Source organism: Ascidiella aspersa, chromosome 6 (genome assembly GCF_963924565.1).
Source record: "Ascidiella aspersa chromosome 6, kaAscAspe10.2, whole genome shotgun sequence".
Taxonomy (NCBI): Eukaryota; Metazoa; Chordata; class Ascidiacea; order Phlebobranchia; family Ascidiidae; genus Ascidiella; species Ascidiella aspersa.
The window spans coordinates 4,581,925-4,600,310 of NC_139452.1; the positions used below are offsets into that span (position 1 = coordinate 4,581,925).

The window sequence follows — 18,386 nt, forward strand, 5'->3', positions numbered from 1 at the left end:
TCGCATATTAAAGCATGGCCCAATTGATTGATATTGACTACAAGCAATGTCTCGTTTCAAAGAGTATGCCTTACTGTTGTTTATACCGTAGAAAAGAGAGAAGGCTTGACAATTAGGTTTTAATACGGCTGAATATTAATATAAAGAAATATATGAATAATAATATTTTTTCACTAAAAGTGTGTTTGCTGGAAAGGTAGAACCAATATAAGGACTGTGTAAAAATTTGAACTCTGTATTGTCACAGCTATTGGAGATATTGCCCCAAAACAATCTTGACGTGCCAACTTCTCCAGGTCCTAGAATCCCACCACAACGAACAATATTTGGGTTAGGCTGTGGGTTAGCAATTGGGTTATGGTAGGTTAAGCAATATTATTAAATAATAATACCTGACCCACCCAAACACTAACAGCAACCTAACCCAAATATTGTGCATTGCTTTAATAATTGTTTCAACGGTGATGCCTGATTGCATTCCACTGCCTTACTGCTCGAGATTTTTGGCAAGGACTCCTTGCCTAAAATAACGCTAGTGACGTCATTTGGCGTATAGTATAGCCGGACAGGTGAATTTACCAAAACCAATTGTCGTTTTTGAAGTATATAACACATATTGTTCTATTTTCGCATAGGATTTTAACTAAAAAAAATTTTGGCGTAAACCTTTGGCGGCCACAAATTATGGAATGCAGTCAGGTGCTGATGTAACAAACAAACCCTAGGTAATTGAAACGGTAAAATTAACTAATCTACCAAACAGGTGTGTTAATGAAGTATATATTTAAGATAAAAAAACACTAGTTAAAATTTTATTAAACATATCTATAACAGAATGTTGCTCATCCAGCAGTATAATATATAATCTGCATTCCATTGTATAATACAGCTGGATGAGCAACACTCGGTTATATATTATGCCTCGCAGCAATAGCTTATTTCATATCTGTCTATCTTGGTATATAAAAATAAAATAGTTATCAGTATTGCGAATCGTTTTCAAAACATAAAAAAATCAGTTATCTATGACTTTATCAGGCCAAAAGGATATCGGTCAACCTCTAATTCTTACCTTGCCAGGTGCTTTTTTCATTAAAAGGGGGTTTAGAAACACACACTTGTAACTGCAAGCTAGCATGCACAATCATGAATGCTTCTGGTCAAAAGGGTTATAAAGCGAACCCAATGATGTCGGGCAACGTGGGTCTTCACGACGTTGACACGCTTCACGAACAATCGCTAATCTCCCTCAACCAAGTAAATCAGGACGTAACGGTCGACGAAAGCATCGACGTACAGCCGGCCGAGGAAGTAATTGATGACGAAACAATCGGCGAACAAGGTCTCGCCAACGCAAATGACATGCTCGTGCCACTGCCGCAAACATACGCCGGACAGGACATGCCAACGACGGGTGGCGGTCGTCGGCGCAAGGGAAAGCGGGGCAAGAAAATGGACATGGACAAGAAAGCAGCCAAGAAGTGGGAACAAAAGCAAGTGCAGATCAAAACCCTGGAAGGTGAATTTTCTGTGACGATGTGGGCTTCAGGTAAATGTAAGTGCCATTTTATATAAAAAAAAACATTTGTTTATTACTTTTTCATTCTTCTATGAATCTATGCAGTGGTTTTTAAACTTTTTTGCTAGCAACGTCTTTTAAAAAAAGCTTGCTGGACTTTCTTAAATAGGAATCTTGTAATAGGAATTTTTGTGTTATTGGTTTGTTTTTTCTTAAACCAACTGCTGTATTTTTTCTTGGCAACATTTTCAAATGCACATGTCAGGAGTTAATATTTTCAAGAAGTTTGCTGCAATTTAATCCTGATAGAAAACCCAATATTGGTGTGGTTTTGAAAATTTATTTGGGTATGACTAGTGAAGTTGCCTATCTTAATTATTATTTTACTTTTTTTTATGTACTTAGATGAAAAGTATTTTTGTGTTTGCTGGTCTACCTTAACTATTTGTATAGCTTTTTCACCAATGTACCTTATTATTTTTTGTACTAATATTAAGTTGAAAAAATTTAATTATTGGCCTCAAGCAAACTACATTAAACATATATATATATATAGATTCCCATTTTCAAATTTTAAATAACATTGCAATAATACAATGAAATTAAAAATATAGCTGATGACCATCGGAGATTAGAGCACGAAGACCTTAACGACGAATATGCTGCTCTTGCAAACCTTCCCGCCATTACATCTGCCGACGAAAGTGGATCTTCATTAGAAGGACAGGTAAAGAACGTTTTACAAACATTTGTGAAGTTTTTACCAAAAGGTGCAACTACTGAATAACCGAACAACATATCCCAACTACAGAGTGGAAATAATTAGGGCCTAGATATTTTTTTTTTTTAGTCATGTCCAAATATATGTTAAAAAAGTGTTTTATATCTTTAAATTTATTTTGTGTCCACTTCCTTTACAATTAAAAGCATTATATATATTTAATATTTTTTCCTTTCATTATTTTTTTCTTTAACAATATATTCTCCTTTAAACTTCAAGTTTGGCAAGATTCATATTTTTATTTTCCACAACAGAGTAGAGCAGAGAGGGAGAAATATGGATTTGTCCGTCACAGCGCAAACGATGCAGATGACACCCCTGATTCTGGGCGAGTCGCTCAATTTACGTCGTAAGTAAAAGATGTGTCTAAAATACCTTTTGCAAACACCCGTCACAATAGGCCACTTCAAAATACATATTTTATTGTTGTTGTAACTTCAATTTATATCAGTAAAAAAATTACTAATTTATTTTTAAATGTCTTTCACAATCGTTAATTAAAAACCAAGTTAAAAAATCTTATTTGATTCTAAAACATTCAAAATGATACCTACTTCTGTATGGGCTTTGATATTCTTATTACGTCTTACTACAACCTCCAACCAATATGCTCCAAAACTTATTTGATTGTTTTTTTGTTATAATAACTTGTTTCAATCAAACTTAATAAAATCTATGTTTAAACATTGATCAGAAGCGTTTCAAAATCAAAAGCAAAGCGTCAAAAGTCAGAGGAAATTCAACGAACGGTGGCATGTCCGCACAAAGTAAGTTTTTTAAGGAACATTATTTCTAACATTAAGCAAGTGGTTTCCAACCTGTAGGGCACAATGCCCAGGTGTCCTCTATTTTATTTTTATGGAAATTGCACAGTAACTTCAATTAGTTACACTGAATTGCGTAAAAAAATGCTTACAGGTATTATTATCCCATGGGCAACAAACTTTTTCAAAGGCGAAGCTAAAGAAATTTTAGACCCACTACATTAAACACATCCCTAAGAAGTTTTATTTAATGGTTTGTCAGAAAGAATATAATAGTAATTAATATCTGATGAAGACCAACTCTATATATGTAAATGAACTTTACCAATGCTGTGATAAATTTTACATTAAATTCTGTTCTGCTTCTGTTGGCCAAACATAATTGTTTTATTATAACATTTGTTACAAGTGAGACACTACAGTGATTTATTCATTTTATCTATTCAAAACATAAAAAAATCGTCCAGAAATGTATATTCTCTAAAATCCTTGCTTCTCGCCATTTATGAGTGGTGCATTCCTTTAATGGGCTCTCTCTCTGCATTTTGTGTTTCACATTGCTTATGTCAAAAACGCAGTGTTACCACTTGCAAGTCATTTAGTTAAAGTCAAGTCCCAGTCAAGTCATAATTAGTCAAGTCAACTTCAAGTCAAGTCCTTGTCAACAAAATAAAACAGTGAATGATAAACTTGTCTCATTATGAGCAATAAGTCGTAAAATATTTCATAAACGCATAGCAATCAAATTGTTTTATGTGCAAAAGTTAAGAAAAAATCCAATTAAAAAAAATGCCTTCTGAAAAAAACTTCTTTTTAACCCAAGTCATTACTCCAAAAGACTTCAGTCAAGTCATTTGAAAAAGTCTTTATTTTGAGTCGTTACAACACTGGAAAAACGTCACAAGAGATTTCACTAAAGTTATAATAAAAACCACAAGTTTGGGTTTAACTGTAAAATAACCAACGCACATTGCCCCGAACATGAATGAGGGATTGTTAAGAAATCCTGCTCTAGAAGATATGTTTGTTTTTCACAGTAAAAAAAACATTGCAAGACACTAAAAATACCGTTGTTCCTAGGGATGCAACAAAATGTTCCGTGACAACGCTGCCATGCGAAAACACCTGCACACTCACGGGCCGAGGGTACATGTGTGCGCCGAATGTGGAAAGGCCTTTGTTGAAAGCTCGAAGCTGAAGAGACACATGCTGGTGCATACTGGCGAAAAGCCATTCCAGGTACTGGTCATATAGCCACCAATTAACAAACCACTCACATACCCGTTTGCAGTTTGTTGAAGGTTCGCTCCGTTCTTGATAAAAAGATTAAAGCAGTGCTTCTTAACAATTCCGCAAAAAAAATATTTTAATATTTAAAACATATTTTTTTTTTACTTTTCTATTCGTCTTGGCTTTTTGACTCCACAGTACTTTAAAATATGCAACTATAAAGCTTATGTAGTGAAAATATGCCAGCAAAGTAAGACTAATACCGGTAAACTAAAAAAAAATTCGCCCTCGCTTCGCTCGCCAGGTGCACCGCCACGTTTTAAATGTCCCGAGATTCACCCTGAAGTAAGAAAAGGTTAAGAAACACTGGGTTAAAGACTTACTGAGATTCAAGTTACTTTGTATATTTAAACATAATTTGTAACGCATTCTTGTTGGGCTTCCAAAGCCGAATGGAACAATATTTAGCGATATTTTATTCGTAACGTCCATAAACCGCCTCTAAAAACTTACCCAGATCAAATATGTATCCATTGCAGTATATTTGTGCGTCCTATCGTAAGGAACTACTTCTTTAATTTTTTTAGAAATATGCATAGCTGTACTTACAGCTAGGGATGTCTTATAAATATCATATCGGGGCCGATACCAATGTCAAGAAGTTGTGTTGGTGCTCGTACGATGCAAGGATGATGTGATGCAAAATTATTGTAGGATTTCCAGACATTATTTGCGATCCAAAGCGGCGCTTTCCACAAAAAAAAACTCAGAAGGCTACTAAATTTTCTAACTTGAAAGCAAATTTCGGCCTCAATAACCGAGAAAAAATGCCTCAAAACGATTCAATTTCATCGTTTTGCTTGTTTGAGCATAGTAATGACGATATTATTTCGGATTGCGATATAACAAAGACTGAAGGCCAATCAATGCTTAAATCGCGACACACGCGCAACTAATTAAACAAACGTGTCGCACATGGTAAAATGGCTCATTTAAAGACCGGTAAACAATAAGTCCGGCCATACGTGAACCACATTAACGCACTGAAATGAAAAGGCGGGATAAACTATTGGAAAAAAAACGGGTTTTAGGTACGAAGAAAAACACAGACGGCGTGCCGACATTTTTGGCGAGTATACTGATTGGTGGAGATACTCGCCGACCGGTCACTGCTATTTTTAATTTATAATAATCAACCCTGTACTGCGACCTAGGGATGTCTGATACTCTTTTATTCTGATACCGTTACCCGTTATTTTGCACAAAAAGTATTGCGATACGGCCTGATACCAACATACGTTAATATGGTCCAATTAGCAAAAGATAAAAGTTGAAATGTCGGGTATTTTATCCACGTCTTTTGGCCAAATTTTCTTTTAAGTTAAGAAGTTTATTTACCTCTGTTTGTTACGCTACTGTTTTTTGATAAGTTTACCTTTTAAAGTAGAAACCACTGCGTCTTATAGCAAATCATGGCTGAAATTCGGATTTTAGTCACAAGACTAAATTAAAACAACACCAACATCCGCGGAATGAACCACAGTTTAGAATAAGACCAAAATAGGACTAATACCACCTAATAGGTGTAATAACGTAGGAATATTTTGTTTCTCGCGTTGCGGTGCCCGTTCGTTGCATAACATATTAGGAATATTTAAATATTAACCTTGATGCGCAATAAAAAGAGACAAACGTCGCTCAGAACGACCTAACATGACGTAAATTATAAAGTGTAAACTTTCGTTTCTCGCGTTTCAGTGCCCCTTCGACAGCTGCGGCAAGCGTTTTTCGCTCGACTTCAATCTCCGCACGCACATGCGAATCCACACCGGAGACCGGCCGTACGCTTGTCCCTTCGGCAACTGCGACAAGAAGTTCGCCCAGTCTACCAACCTGAAGTCGCACATCTTAACACACGCCAAAGCGAGGAAAAACTCGTCTAGTTCTTCTTCTGCCACTTCGCCGCCCCCCAGCTGGTCATAGAGGCCCCCTTTTTGCTCGGAAATTGGCCCTGTGCCCCCCTATGTTTGTCGTTAGGGGATGGGAGGCATTTTACTGTAAAAAACGTTATTTTTTATTGTTGTATAAAAGTCGTTTTTAGTTGATTTTCTACGAAATCGCTTGCTCTCTCGCTCTACCATTTGTTCTGTCGCGGCTCGAGTGCAACGCAGCAAGAAGGCAAAGCTATAAAATATGGCCATTTAACCCTATTCATCAGGGGTTCTTAAACTGGGGTCCGTCACCCCTTGTTGGTACTAGTTCATGGGGTTTAATCAAGGCCTAATTGAAATTGAAAAAGAGTATTAATTTTTTAGCAGTTCAAAGTTTAATTGAAAAACACGCTTTCACATCTGTCGGACCCCAAAATGCAGTTATCTTAAGTCTAATTGTTTTATGACGTCATCCAAAATATTTTCATAGGTTCCGCGTTTGAAAAAAGTGTAAGAGAACCTATAGCACTATACTTCCCGCTTGACAACTTAATGTGAGCCTCGTGAGAATTTGCCGAAGTATGAAATGCAACATAAGGAAATCCAATGTTTTAACATTACTCCGGAAATTCAGAAGAGGTTTACAATCAGACCTATTTCTTCCCAAAGGCTCTTCGCTGCCGGGCATAAATCTCTGTTAAGTTTTTGTCTTACAGGCGTGTTTTGCGAGCGATCATTACTATAATATCATCATGTTGAGTAATTCTCACCAGGCATTTTTTTGTGAAAAAGTGCAATTCCATGCTGTTTTGTATCACGATGAAGCTTCTTGGTTTGGGTGTGATTGTGTATTCCAGTCACTCTAAATGCGCACGAAAACGTAAAACGACAAATTATTTCTCTAAGCGATAAGAATAAAATGACAGTTATACATCGAGGAGTAAACAGCGATAGGTAAAAAAGCAATTAAAGAGAAGTAGGTGGTTTCCTGATATAAGAAGGCAAAGTATGACGATTTTGTGTAATTATAATGTGAAATAATAATAGCACAATATTAAAAAAGATCTAAAAGCTTGTGTAATAAAATTGCTTCAGTGGCTTGTCATCATGAGTCGTTCTAAAAAAGAGATATTTTTGAATTAAACTTTTGACTAAATGCCATTTAAAAATGTAGCGTATGCCTTTTAAAATATAGGACTACAAAACCAAACAAACTTTATTATTGTTTTAAATTTAGTAAAACTTTTTGACTAAATGTCACTTAAACAAGTAGCATATGCCTTTTAAAATCTAAGATTACACTCACTAAAAAATCTAACATTATTTACTATTTGTATAATTTTAGGTAAAGCTATTTAAACAAGTAGCATTGGCCTTTATAAAATATTGGACAACACTCAAAATACTTTCTACACGTTTAAACTAACATTTGTTCATTGTAGTTTACTGCCAAACATAAAACGCCCTAATTTAGGCAAGAATTAATGTTGTTTTACTGTTCCTTTGTTTAAAATTAAAAAAAATGCATTTAGGCATTGTAAATTACCCCACAAAAATAGGTTTAATTGGAGTTAAAACACAAAAACAGAAAGTTTTATTTTACCAAAAAAATCAGCAGTACCTTAGAAACTTGTTTTGATGTGTTGCTTCTTGCGTACAAGTTTTGATTGATCAAATGAACGACAGTAAATGTCGCGGCATTAACAGGAAAGGCTCGCAACATTGTTGACGTAATGCCTCTGCAAGTAAGCATTCACGAATTTTTAATTCATCATGGAAAATGTTATGCTTGTTATAAACTTGGGTACACTATGCACGGATTTGTAATATAGCTTGATAATGAGTGCCACATCATCTTAATTACGACGTTTCAATACGAGCTTGTATCATCTTCAGCTAATGTCGATCTACTTGACCTTTTTGGCTTTGAAATGTATTATACAGAAATGATATTCTAAGAGTTCATTGCTAAAAATAGATGTTTAATTTACAACTGTTTTTAATTTAAATTCAACTAAAAAAAATAAAACAACAGCCCAAGACCCTTAAAAAATAACCTTTGGGCCTTTTAACTGATAAATTTCCAAAATAACATGATATTACAAAAATCAATTAGAAACTATTGCCGACAGGAATAGAGTTAAGTACAAATAAAAGCTGACATTTTGCCCCAGTGCAAAATTTAACAAAAAAACATAAAATTACATTCAAAACATGTAGGAATTTTAGTTTTTAAGCATGAATGACGTTTTTTTCGCAAATCACTTTTCGCTACCTGAAAAACACTTGATTGCCTTCTTTGAGGTGCAACTTTTTGATGCAATCGGCAATGCCGGAATACTTGTACGATCTGCCACCCGAACCGTCCGCTTGAATGCGGGACTTAATAACATCAACCGGGTAAGTGATTGCCCACGATACAACACCAGCAAATCCACCGGCCCCCAGCATTTTCATTATGCTGTCCATTCGGTACGGATTTGAATAGTCGAACTACGAAAAATAGTCCGTATTAATATTGGTATTTAAAGTTTCATTTGTGAAGCATAAAAGGCTACATGAAATAGTAATATTATATAAAACAATTTAGCAAGAGTTTTTTAATTCATTTTAATTTTAAAGTAATTCCTTTTAAAGTGACATGCAAGTTGGGGTTCTACATGTTTGGTTGTACCGTCAACACTTTTTCCAGGGACGAATCTAGTCACGACCCCGCCAAATTACATTTTCAGCCTGTTTCAAATCCTTAACGGAAATAGTTTTCGCGCGAATCTCTTCCGTCTTTCTCGTATGTGCCACGCGATTTTTTGCAGCTTTACAGACAAATAGCGTCCTCTGCACTGTGACACTTCCCAACGAAAGTTTAACAAACTTAGCCTAATATCTATATATTTCTGCGCTTCGGTTAACAGGATTCCGTCTTTAAGATATGAACGAAATATAGATCGTTTTCTTAACTCTGAAATATACTGATTCACATTTTGTAAACCTAATTTAGTTAATGCCATTTTGTACGTTTCTTTCGATTTATATCGTCTTTGCAGTATGGCCGTTCTACCGCAGGTGACACATTGGTAACTTACAGCCTAAAAAAAACAGAAAATTATTTTTTGTGCGAAATTTTTACGCATTTTAATCTTAATTTTTGGGTCAACCAACTTAATAAACGTCACTATATAAAGCAATAGATATTTTTTATCTGTGCTCAATGCGTTTTACCTGTTCTCCATGCGCCCGCTAAATCTCAATTAAAGTTTGCATTTTAAAACGAATATAGTCGCAATTTTTTCGCGCTCTTTAAATTTGTCCAAAATTGCTCATTTTTGCACAATTCCAAACGTAATAACAAGTTCGTTAGGTTGTTTCTTTTATGCCGTCAGAGTATGACGTCATATTGCGTGTATTTTAGATTCTATTTTTGATCCGGCCCGCCACAACATTTTAAGCTTCTCATGTGGCCCGCGGTTAAAAATAATTGCCCACCCCTGGTTTAGACGTTAAAGAGTAGGTCCTTCTTTGTAAAATATTTTCATGATAATCCTATTTAAATTTCAATAGGTTGTAGCAAAAGTTTTTCAGGTTTAAAATCCATGGATTCAGTTTATGCAACAACACAACTTTGATTTGTAAGACATGAGTAATATACTCTGAATGACTTTACCTTAAAAACAGTAGAAATCAAGATGTCATAAGACGCAAAATAGGATCCAAATGCAGGTGTCTCTCTGATCAGCGTGATTATTATTCCACGGTAGCACCCCTTCATACCTTGTGCACGGTATATTTTGCGTAATACGTCAACGGAATTTTTGTACTGAATCTGAAAAGGGCCCGGGTAAAACATTTATTTAAAGCTGGTGATTTCCAAACCTGTCCTTATTTCGTTAAAAAAATAAGTGAAAATTATCAATCAGTATTAGACATTATCTAGTTCAAAATAGGTTGTCTACACAGACAAAATATTTTCTATATCTTAAGGTTGTCTCTGGCATAAATGTATAAAACAACATTTTTTTAAAATAGTGTTTGATTCATGAATGGAGAATAACATCATACATCTATTTGTAAGGTCGAAACCAGCTTTATTTAAATTGTTCACAGACAAACTTAGTTTTATATATGTTACTGCATCCATTTAAATTACTCAATTCTAACTATACCAAACCAAGAATCGTTACCTGGCGTCTTAAAGGCAGAAGAAATTGAAAAGCATTTCTACCTGTACCAAAAAAAACGAACCTTGTCTTTGACAACCCTCGTCCCAATTCCTTGCACTTGCATTTGGGTTTTTGCCAGTTCCATTGGCGAGCAGACAACAGATTGAACAGCTCCGGCGAAAGCTCCGCTAATGAAATGTGTTGCTGTTGTTTCGTGACCGAGTAACGCAATGGTTTGCGCTTGCACACCAAAAACGATAGCGTTTATCAAGCTGAGTCCGATAAGAGGCGAGGACATGCCTTTAAAGAGTCCATATGCCTGGCAAAAAGAAAAAGGGTATTAAAAATCAATGTTAGATGATATATTATTATGTTGAGCATTCATATGAATACACAAAACTATTTACATTTTGTCATCTCTTGGTTATTTAGTACATCTTATCACAAAGATTTCAATTTAGAATTTGTAAAGATGCTGGTATCCACAATTGTGGGTCGGATTTTTTACTAAAAGCTTTAGAACTGTTGTAACATGATATTGATTTTTTGAAGATGGTGAAATTTTATTCAAAATGTCATTTCATTGTGTAGTGTAACATTAGCTTGTCTGTTTCAGTCGAACTTAAAACAACAAGTCTGTTTAGAACACTTTCATGAATTTATTTGTGGTTAAACTAGTATCCCAAAGTTTACTTTGTATGTGTGTCGTGTGTTTGTTGTAAATAGCAATATAAACTTAAGTTAGATTAAAGTAGTTTTTAAATAACAAAAAAAACATTATAAAGCATGACTTCTAATATTTACGTTTAAAATGGTATTTCATTAAAAAACAAAAACTGAAACTAAGAATAGCACACTTCAGACCCAAAACATCTAAAATAAATGCTGCTGCCCCCACCAAAAAAACGAAAATAAAATTAGTCAGGTCAAGTCTTTTTAAAAAGGTAACAAAAGTGTGTCAACAGAGTGCTTCAGAATGACAGATAAAGTGAAACACGTAGGTCGTAGGGCATCTGGTTTCAGGAAACTAGCGCTGAACGATTGCCAGGCTTTTGTCACCAGACACCAACACCCACCTTGAACAACTTTCTATTGGCTGAGCCTTGTTTATACCCCAAGAAAAAAGGGGCGTGTGCAATTGATGTCACTCAAATTCAACCACACAATGAATCCTTAAGCTCTCAACAGCGTTGCTAGTTTACAAACAAGACATGGCCAAATACCGAACTAGTTTCAATTCATTTACCAATGCTTGCAAATTAATAATAAACTTTTACATCTGTTTTAAGTTTTGTGACATTTTGTATCAAAGTGCCACAAAAAATTGCACACAGAAATAGTTCCAAAGGATATAAAAAAAGGTTACAATTTAACAAACTTTAACTGTTGTTGTTATCACAGTAACACAACAAAGAAATTGCACACATAAATAATATTAAAGCAGCAGCACATTAAACTCAACCATTATTTTACAACTGTTTTTTTTTTATCTAGCAATAAAACCGCAAGGCCATTTATAGCAAATTATTAGGTTATGTTTGTTTTCAACATGTGAATATAGTTGAATGAAGGATAGGATGTTAACGTGAGTGTGATTCTGAATAACAGGATGCAAACTATATTGCCTTTACAATTTTTACCGTTTCATGTTTGGTGATGCTCTTGAAACAATCCCAAATGCCGCGGTAGACTCCGGGCTGTGTCTGCAGGCGAACCTAAACAAAACGAAACAACACTTTTACAACCAGACCAATAAAAATAGTTGCACCTTTCACAGCCATTTAAATTAGGCAATATATGTTTTTTGTTTTTGATCCCGGTATGTTCAGGTTGAATACCCAGATGTCAACATAAGTTTGTGAATTACCAAAAATATGCGTGTCTTACCTTTATTGTGTCCAAAGGCTGACCGACTAACACTCCCGCTGCACCTAAAAAACAAATATGAGAAGGTTAATGTTAGGGCCTTTTGGCAAAAACAAAGGGTGCGACCTTTATTATTGAATTATAGGATTGTAAACTACAGTGGTAAGAATTTTCCAACACACACAAAAACAATGCCATTGGTTAGGCTAGATTTTTACATAATTAAATAAAATAACAGTTTTTTTTATGATAACAAAATATGGCAAAACTTTGTCAATCAAAGTATTCTTTCGAATAGCAATCCGAATAGTGAAAACAAACGATTCTGGTTGCACATCAATTGTAAAGATTAAACTAAGTACAAAACTTGGTAAACCGAAAATCAGTTTGTTTGTATGTTATAAAACAAACAAACAAACTGATTTTCGGTTTACTAAGTTTTGTGCTTAGTTTAATCTATAAAACTTTGTCAAGGCATTAATTGCACCTTATTATTGTGAACTACATGAAAAGGATGACACAAGATAGTCATACACTTGATCAAGTTACAGTAAAGAATCACACATTAAAATCAAGGAAATGTACAGCAAAATACATGACATTTTAAAATTAAATAATTAATTGAATTTTTAGACTGTCGAATAAAAACATAAAATATGTATTTTTAAATTTGAGAAAATATCTTAAATTAATAATGTTTATTTAAACATGGTTTTATTTCTTTAATCAGTCCAAAATAAACCATACAATCACACCAACTTACCACCAATACAACCAGAAAGGTATTCAATGTAGTACAAATTAACCATCGCTCACATTTTTATCATGATTGTGATTTACAACTTTTAAAATCAAATTTGATTGGCTTTAACAAACTAAGAGAGCAAAAATGATCTAAAAAATTACACCAAATTTAATATGGTATACATTTTAATATCCAAACTTCAAAAGGTATATATATATATATATATATACATCAATCTATAAAGAAAATAACATAATCGTATCAGATTTATTTATGGAGGTTAATAATAAAACCTTAACTGCTGAATGATCAAAACATATTTATCAAATTTAATCACTGACAGACACCAAGTCTGTAACGTAACGTACAACACAGAAAACATTTTGCGCATTGCACTTAACTAGCTAAATTAATACTACTAGTTCCCTTAAATTACCTACTGTGTCTAAATTTAATAATACTAGTTACCTTGGCGCCGTAACCTTAAATAGTAAATCCTAGTTCCTTAAATAACCTATACTTGGTAATTTAACCGAAAGCTGTTTAACTGCTCTGTAACTATTAGCTTTGATGCGATAAACCGATAATGCCCTTGTCAACAAAAATTGCAAGCAAATGAGGCCTGTAGAACATTAACCATGTATTGATATGGTGCACTCTTTCGTGCTTTTTAATTGCTTTCATTTCTACTTTGCCTGATAAAGCACGGTTGTGGTAAGCTTATCAAGCTTTGTTATACAATTTGTCTTTCTACAGTGCCACCTGGTTAGCGTATTGAGACATTCCGAAGAAGGCAGTTGCGTGGCCTACTTGAAAACTGTAGGCGTTTCGCAAAACACTCTACGCAATTGCACAACAGCGCAATATGCATTTAAACACCAACGTCACTAAGTCCATTCATACAACCCCCACGAATTAACGCGCGGCAATAACAGTTTGTTTTTGTTTTTGAACCGACAAAAAAAAACGGAAAAGCGACCAATTGGGCCTGCGGGTTCGACTGCGTTTGCATAGCGGCGGCGGCTTTTTTGGAAATTGCCACGATTCAAACTCAAGACAAGGCTTAACGCAGCCGCAGCGACTGGCTGACTGAATATAGTATATGTGTGATTGTGTGTGTCTACGGATATACGGTATAGGCTTTTGCTGCTTTTTTTTCTCAGTGTCACTACAGTGACCACAAAGGCACGTAGCGGTGCGATAGAACTGATACGGCCGCCGCCAGCTGACAGAATTGGACTTTGGTGAAGTTACCCCGCTATGCAGGAGGTACGGTAACAAAATACGCGCACTACTGCAGCAAAACGCACTTTTTACGATTTTACCATTAGAATCATCCCCAGAGGTTATATGCAATGGTTAATCGCAAAGATAGCATTCCCTAGTGGTTTAGGTGGTGTTTGGGAAGCTATAACCGAAATACATTTCGTGTTATTTTTATTTGGTGTGTTCTTAAGCGTAACTCAAATCCATAAGTAAGATGATATAATTTTCCGAATTTGGGCCTAATCCCTACCGTTGCCAAGCTGCCCCATTATATGACAGCTTTTCCCAAACGGTGTCATGAAATGTTGTGTAGAGAACGAGCATCGGTTTTTATTTTTTAACGTGTTTGTTTTGCGTGTGTGCTAAACGTCTGTTTAAATTCGTTCTGGTTACTTCCTTTCCCCTTTCCTGCCTACCGAGGTCGTTGACTAACCAGTCAATCCCTAACGCAGTGATTCTCAACGTTTTATGGTTTGCGGCAACTCTCAAAAATAATGAATATATTTTCGACACCCTACTAGAATGTTCGTTGAGTTTTACTGAAATGTCAGTATGAATGGAACTGGAACAACACAATCAACTTAAAACATGTAGGAAACTGCCATGTGATATAATGGTCGGACACAAATAGGCGTATCAAGAAGCTTAGCCTACCAAACAAGCAAAAATCAGATTCTTGAAAAAAAATACATGTTTTTAATGCTCTATAAAATGTTTTTTCAAAAGCGGAGTTATTCTGAATTTTTCGAATGTACAATAAATCTGTAAGCGACATGACAGTATGTCCTTCGAAATGCAATGGCGGTTAGTTTAGTTTCAATTTAGTGGAATCAGACAGTACAGTAATACTGATATAGGCCTATGCTTTTTGCCTACGATTTTTTCTCTTTTTGCCGCGCTGGACCTAATTCAATGAACGGACAATCGGACATCAAGCCAATTGTATTTATAGGCTATTCCAGTGTTTCTTAAACTGGTGAATGGTTCACCCCAGGGTGAATAAAATTTTTGTAGGGGTGAATAAGGGTGAACGAACGTTCAAGAGCATTCTATAGTCACTAATAAACAAAATCTCCTCTGCTGCTTTTTTTCTCAGTGTCACTACAGTGACCACAAAGGCACGTAGCGGTGCGATAGAACTGATACGGCCGCCGCCAGCTGACAGAATTGGACTTTGGTGAAGTTTCCCCGCTATGCTGGAGGTACGGTAACAAAAACGCGCATTACTGCAGCAAAACGCACTTTTTACCATTAGAATCATCCCCAGAGGTTATATGCAATGGTTGATCGCAAAGATAGCATTCCCTAGTGGTTTAGGTGGTGTCTGGGAAGCTATAACCGAAATACATTTCGTGTTATTTTTATTTGGTGTGTTCTTAAGCGTAACTCAAATCCATAAGTAAGATGATATAATTTTCCGAATTTGGGCCTAATCCCTACCGTTGCCAAGCTGCCCCATTATATGACAGCTTTTCCCAAACGGTGTCATGAAATGTTGTGTAGAGAACGAGCATCGGTTTTTATTTTTTAACGTGTTTGTTTTGCGTGTGTGCTAAACGTCTGTTTAAATTCGTTCTGGTTACTTCCTTTCCCCTTTCCTGCCTACCGAGGTCGTTGACTAACCAGCCAATCCCTAACGCAGTGATTCTCAACCTTTAATGGTTTGCGGCGCCTCTCAAAAACAATGAATAGATTTTCGGCATTACTAGAATGTTCGTTGAGTGTTTTACTGAAATGTCAGTATGAATGGAACTGGAACAACACTATCAACTTAAAACATGTAGGAAACTGCCATGTGATATAATGGTCTATAACAATCGTACACAAATAGTTGTATCAAGAAGCTTACCAATTAAGAAAAATTCAGATTCTTAAAAATTCTCAAACACCTATCGGCACCCTTGAGCATTAGAAATGGCACACCAGGGCGCCGCGGCACCCTGGTTAAGAACCACTGCCCTAACGCATTCGCTTTCCTGCAACGTTAGTTTTTATTCGAATTCTGCTGCAAACCATACACAACGTTAAAGCACGCTTTTTTTTGACGAGACGTGTTTTTAACGCTCTAAAAAATGTTTTTTTTAAAAGCGGAGTTATTCTGAATTTTTCGAATGTACGATAAATCTGTAAGCGACATGACAGTATGTCCTTTGAAATGCAATGGCGGTTAGTTTAGTTTCAATTTAGTGGAGTCAGATAGTACGGTAGGCTTAATACTAATAAGCCTATGCATTTTGCCGTGCGATTTTTTCTCCTTTTGCCGCGTCGGACATCAAGCCAATTGTATATATGGGCTATTCCATTCTATTTAGCATGTTTATTGAGCAGATCTGGCCACAATATGACCCGCGGTCACAATATGACCCTTTACGTTTTATGCTGATCTTGAAATGTGTACTAATTTACACTTGTCATTTAATTTTTTTTTAAATTTGACAAAACGGAATTACTTACACTTACAGCTTTCTTTAAATAATACTAACCCCCTGTCAAGTATAATAGCCCACCCCTTCTATTGAAGGTTAGGTAACGACAACCAAATTTATAATGTTTGTGTTGGCTGGACTACATTTTGAGGTTTCGTAGCTTATATTTTGTTTTAAAAACTAATTTTGTTTTTTTAAACTAAGAAATGAGGTCACTATATTACTAATTAGGTGCGTCATTATGAATCATATCATTTGTTCCACCCATACGAAACTGCTTCTAAACATAGCCTAATATTTTAATAAGTAGGCACTATGAGCGATAGCATAGGTACAACTGAATAGATTGCTATAGGCTACTAGCAGTTTAAACAGGTATTCAATTGCTATAGACTAGTGCTTCTCAAAGTTTTTTCATATTCCTCCCTTACAAGCATCAACACTGCCAATCCTCATCAGCAAAAAATCACGAAATATTCTGCCTTTTTTAATTATTACTTTGATGTATCCTGCTGACAGAAAAACAAACCTACAGGATATCGAAAAATTAAAAAAAAACTGTCGACAAATTTAAAAAAATAAGTGCAATTTCACCCCATTCGTCAGAAATCAGTGCAGTTCTAAGCAAAAAGGTCTACGACAATCAGTGCATTCAAAGGATCAAAAAGTCCGACTTTTAGACTTTGAGGTCTTGGACAATGCACTAATTTGCATTAACAAATGTGCATAAGAAGATTAAGTTTAACAATACTTGACCCAACCAAACCCAAACGCTAACCAGCGCCCTAACCCAAATAATGTGCGATAATTTAATACTTATAACGCTTCAGGCCCCAATACCTCAATTTGTGACGTAATAATCTTAAATACAATGGACAAGAAACCATCTTATGACCATCCGAGTTTGGGCTTTTTTCCCCAGCATTTAAAGAATTATTAAAATAACGCACATTATTTGGGTTAGGATTCGGGTTAGCGTTAGGGTTTAGGTGGGTCAAGTGTTATTAATCCTATCTCATATTTCTTGTTATCTTTTCTGAACTTTTAATGAATATTTTTAATTTATCTACGCCGGGAGTTTACCTAAAGGTCCAAATTAGTGCATTGCCACGACCTCAAGGTCTAAAAGTCTAGACTTTTCTGCCATTGGATGCCCTGATTGTCGTAGACCTTTTTGCTTAGAAATGCACCGATTTCTAACGGATCGGGTGGCAATTTAATACAAAGACTTTGATTGTTACAAAATTTGGATGCGCTAATCATCTGAAAGTTGTTTGTTTTAACGCATAACGTAACGGTATGTATTAATTTCAAAGGTGCGATGAGACCTACGACTCTTTTGGAATAAAATTATTGTATCAAAATGAGTATTACGAGAAAAACAAGAAAAAACACTTAAAAAACCCTCATATAGGGACTCAAATATGTGAGTGTATCATCCTAAAAGCTCATAGCGTACCACAGGCAAAAAACACCGTTTAAATTATCATTTTTTATTACATTGTAGGACTTTCGACCCAGGACTAGAAAAAAACTGTAGTCAGTTCGAGCTCTCGACGTCCAAGCAAATAGGGGCGCCCTACCGACTAAACTACTAATGCTCAGTGGGAGCTGGTCGAAAAACGGCCATAGCACCATTGCCTGCTGCACCCTGTTCATTCGTACATCCCACATCCATTAAAGGGGATAGCCAGTATCATC

The 18,386-nt window shown here is 35.5% G+C and overlaps 2 protein-coding genes across 2 annotated transcripts; one reads left to right on the forward strand and one right to left on the reverse strand.

Moving 5' to 3' along the window:
- Nucleotides 1-1,087: 1,087 nt before the first annotated feature.
- Nucleotides 1,088-6,277, forward strand: LOC146139277 (uncharacterized). The gene is made up of 6 exons (XM_083391944.1): nt 1,088-1,555; nt 2,134-2,246; nt 2,555-2,649; nt 2,995-3,067; nt 4,145-4,303; nt 6,053-6,277. The coding sequence occupies exons 1-6, from the start codon at nt 1,147-1,149 to the stop codon at nt 6,275-6,277; spliced, it is 1,074 nt and encodes a 357-aa protein (XP_083248070.1). The 5' UTR covers nt 1,088-1,146.
- A 757-nt stretch (nt 6,278-7,034) lies between these two features.
- On the reverse strand, nt 7,035-13,144 carry LOC146139278 (mitochondrial basic amino acids transporter-like). The gene is made up of 8 exons (XM_083391444.1): nt 13,012-13,144; nt 12,270-12,313; nt 12,023-12,097; nt 10,465-10,701; nt 9,887-10,045; nt 8,501-8,718; nt 7,847-7,964; nt 7,035-7,342 (listed from the first exon to the last, which is right to left on the reverse strand). The coding sequence occupies exons 1-8, from the start codon at nt 13,055-13,057 to the stop codon at nt 7,331-7,333; spliced, it is 909 nt and encodes a 302-aa protein (XP_083247570.1). The 5' UTR covers nt 13,058-13,144; the 3' UTR covers nt 7,035-7,330.
- Between the last annotated feature and the right edge of the window lie 5,242 nt (nt 13,145-18,386).

What these genes read in the sequence shown, in the direction of transcription:
- LOC146139277 (XM_083391944.1), top strand. Translation starts at nt 1,147, where the DNA reads ATGAATGCTTCTGGTCAAAAGGGTTATAAAGCGAACCCAATGATGTCG. An exon ending in GATCTTCATTAGAAGGACAG is followed by an intron (nt 2,247 to 2,554) that starts GTAAAGAACGTT and finishes TTTCCACAACAG; the next exon opens with AGTAGAGCAGAGAGGGAGAA. An exon ending in CGAGTCGCTCAATTTACGTC is followed by an intron (nt 2,650 to 2,994) that starts GTAAGTAAAAGA and finishes AACATTGATCAG; the next exon opens with AAGCGTTTCAAAATCAAAAG.
- LOC146139278 (XM_083391444.1), bottom strand. Translation starts at nt 13,057, where the DNA reads ATGGTTAATTTGTACTACATTGAATACCTTTCTGGTTGTATTGGTG. An exon ending in GCATCACCAAACATGAAACG is followed by an intron (nt 10,702 to 12,022) that starts GTAAAAATTGTA and finishes TCTTTTTGCCAG; the next exon opens with GCATATGGACTCTTTAAAGG. An exon ending in CGAGGGTTGTCAAAGACAAG is followed by an intron (nt 10,046 to 10,464) that starts GTTCGTTTTTTT and finishes GGCCCTTTTCAG; the next exon opens with ATTCAGTACAAAAATTCCGT.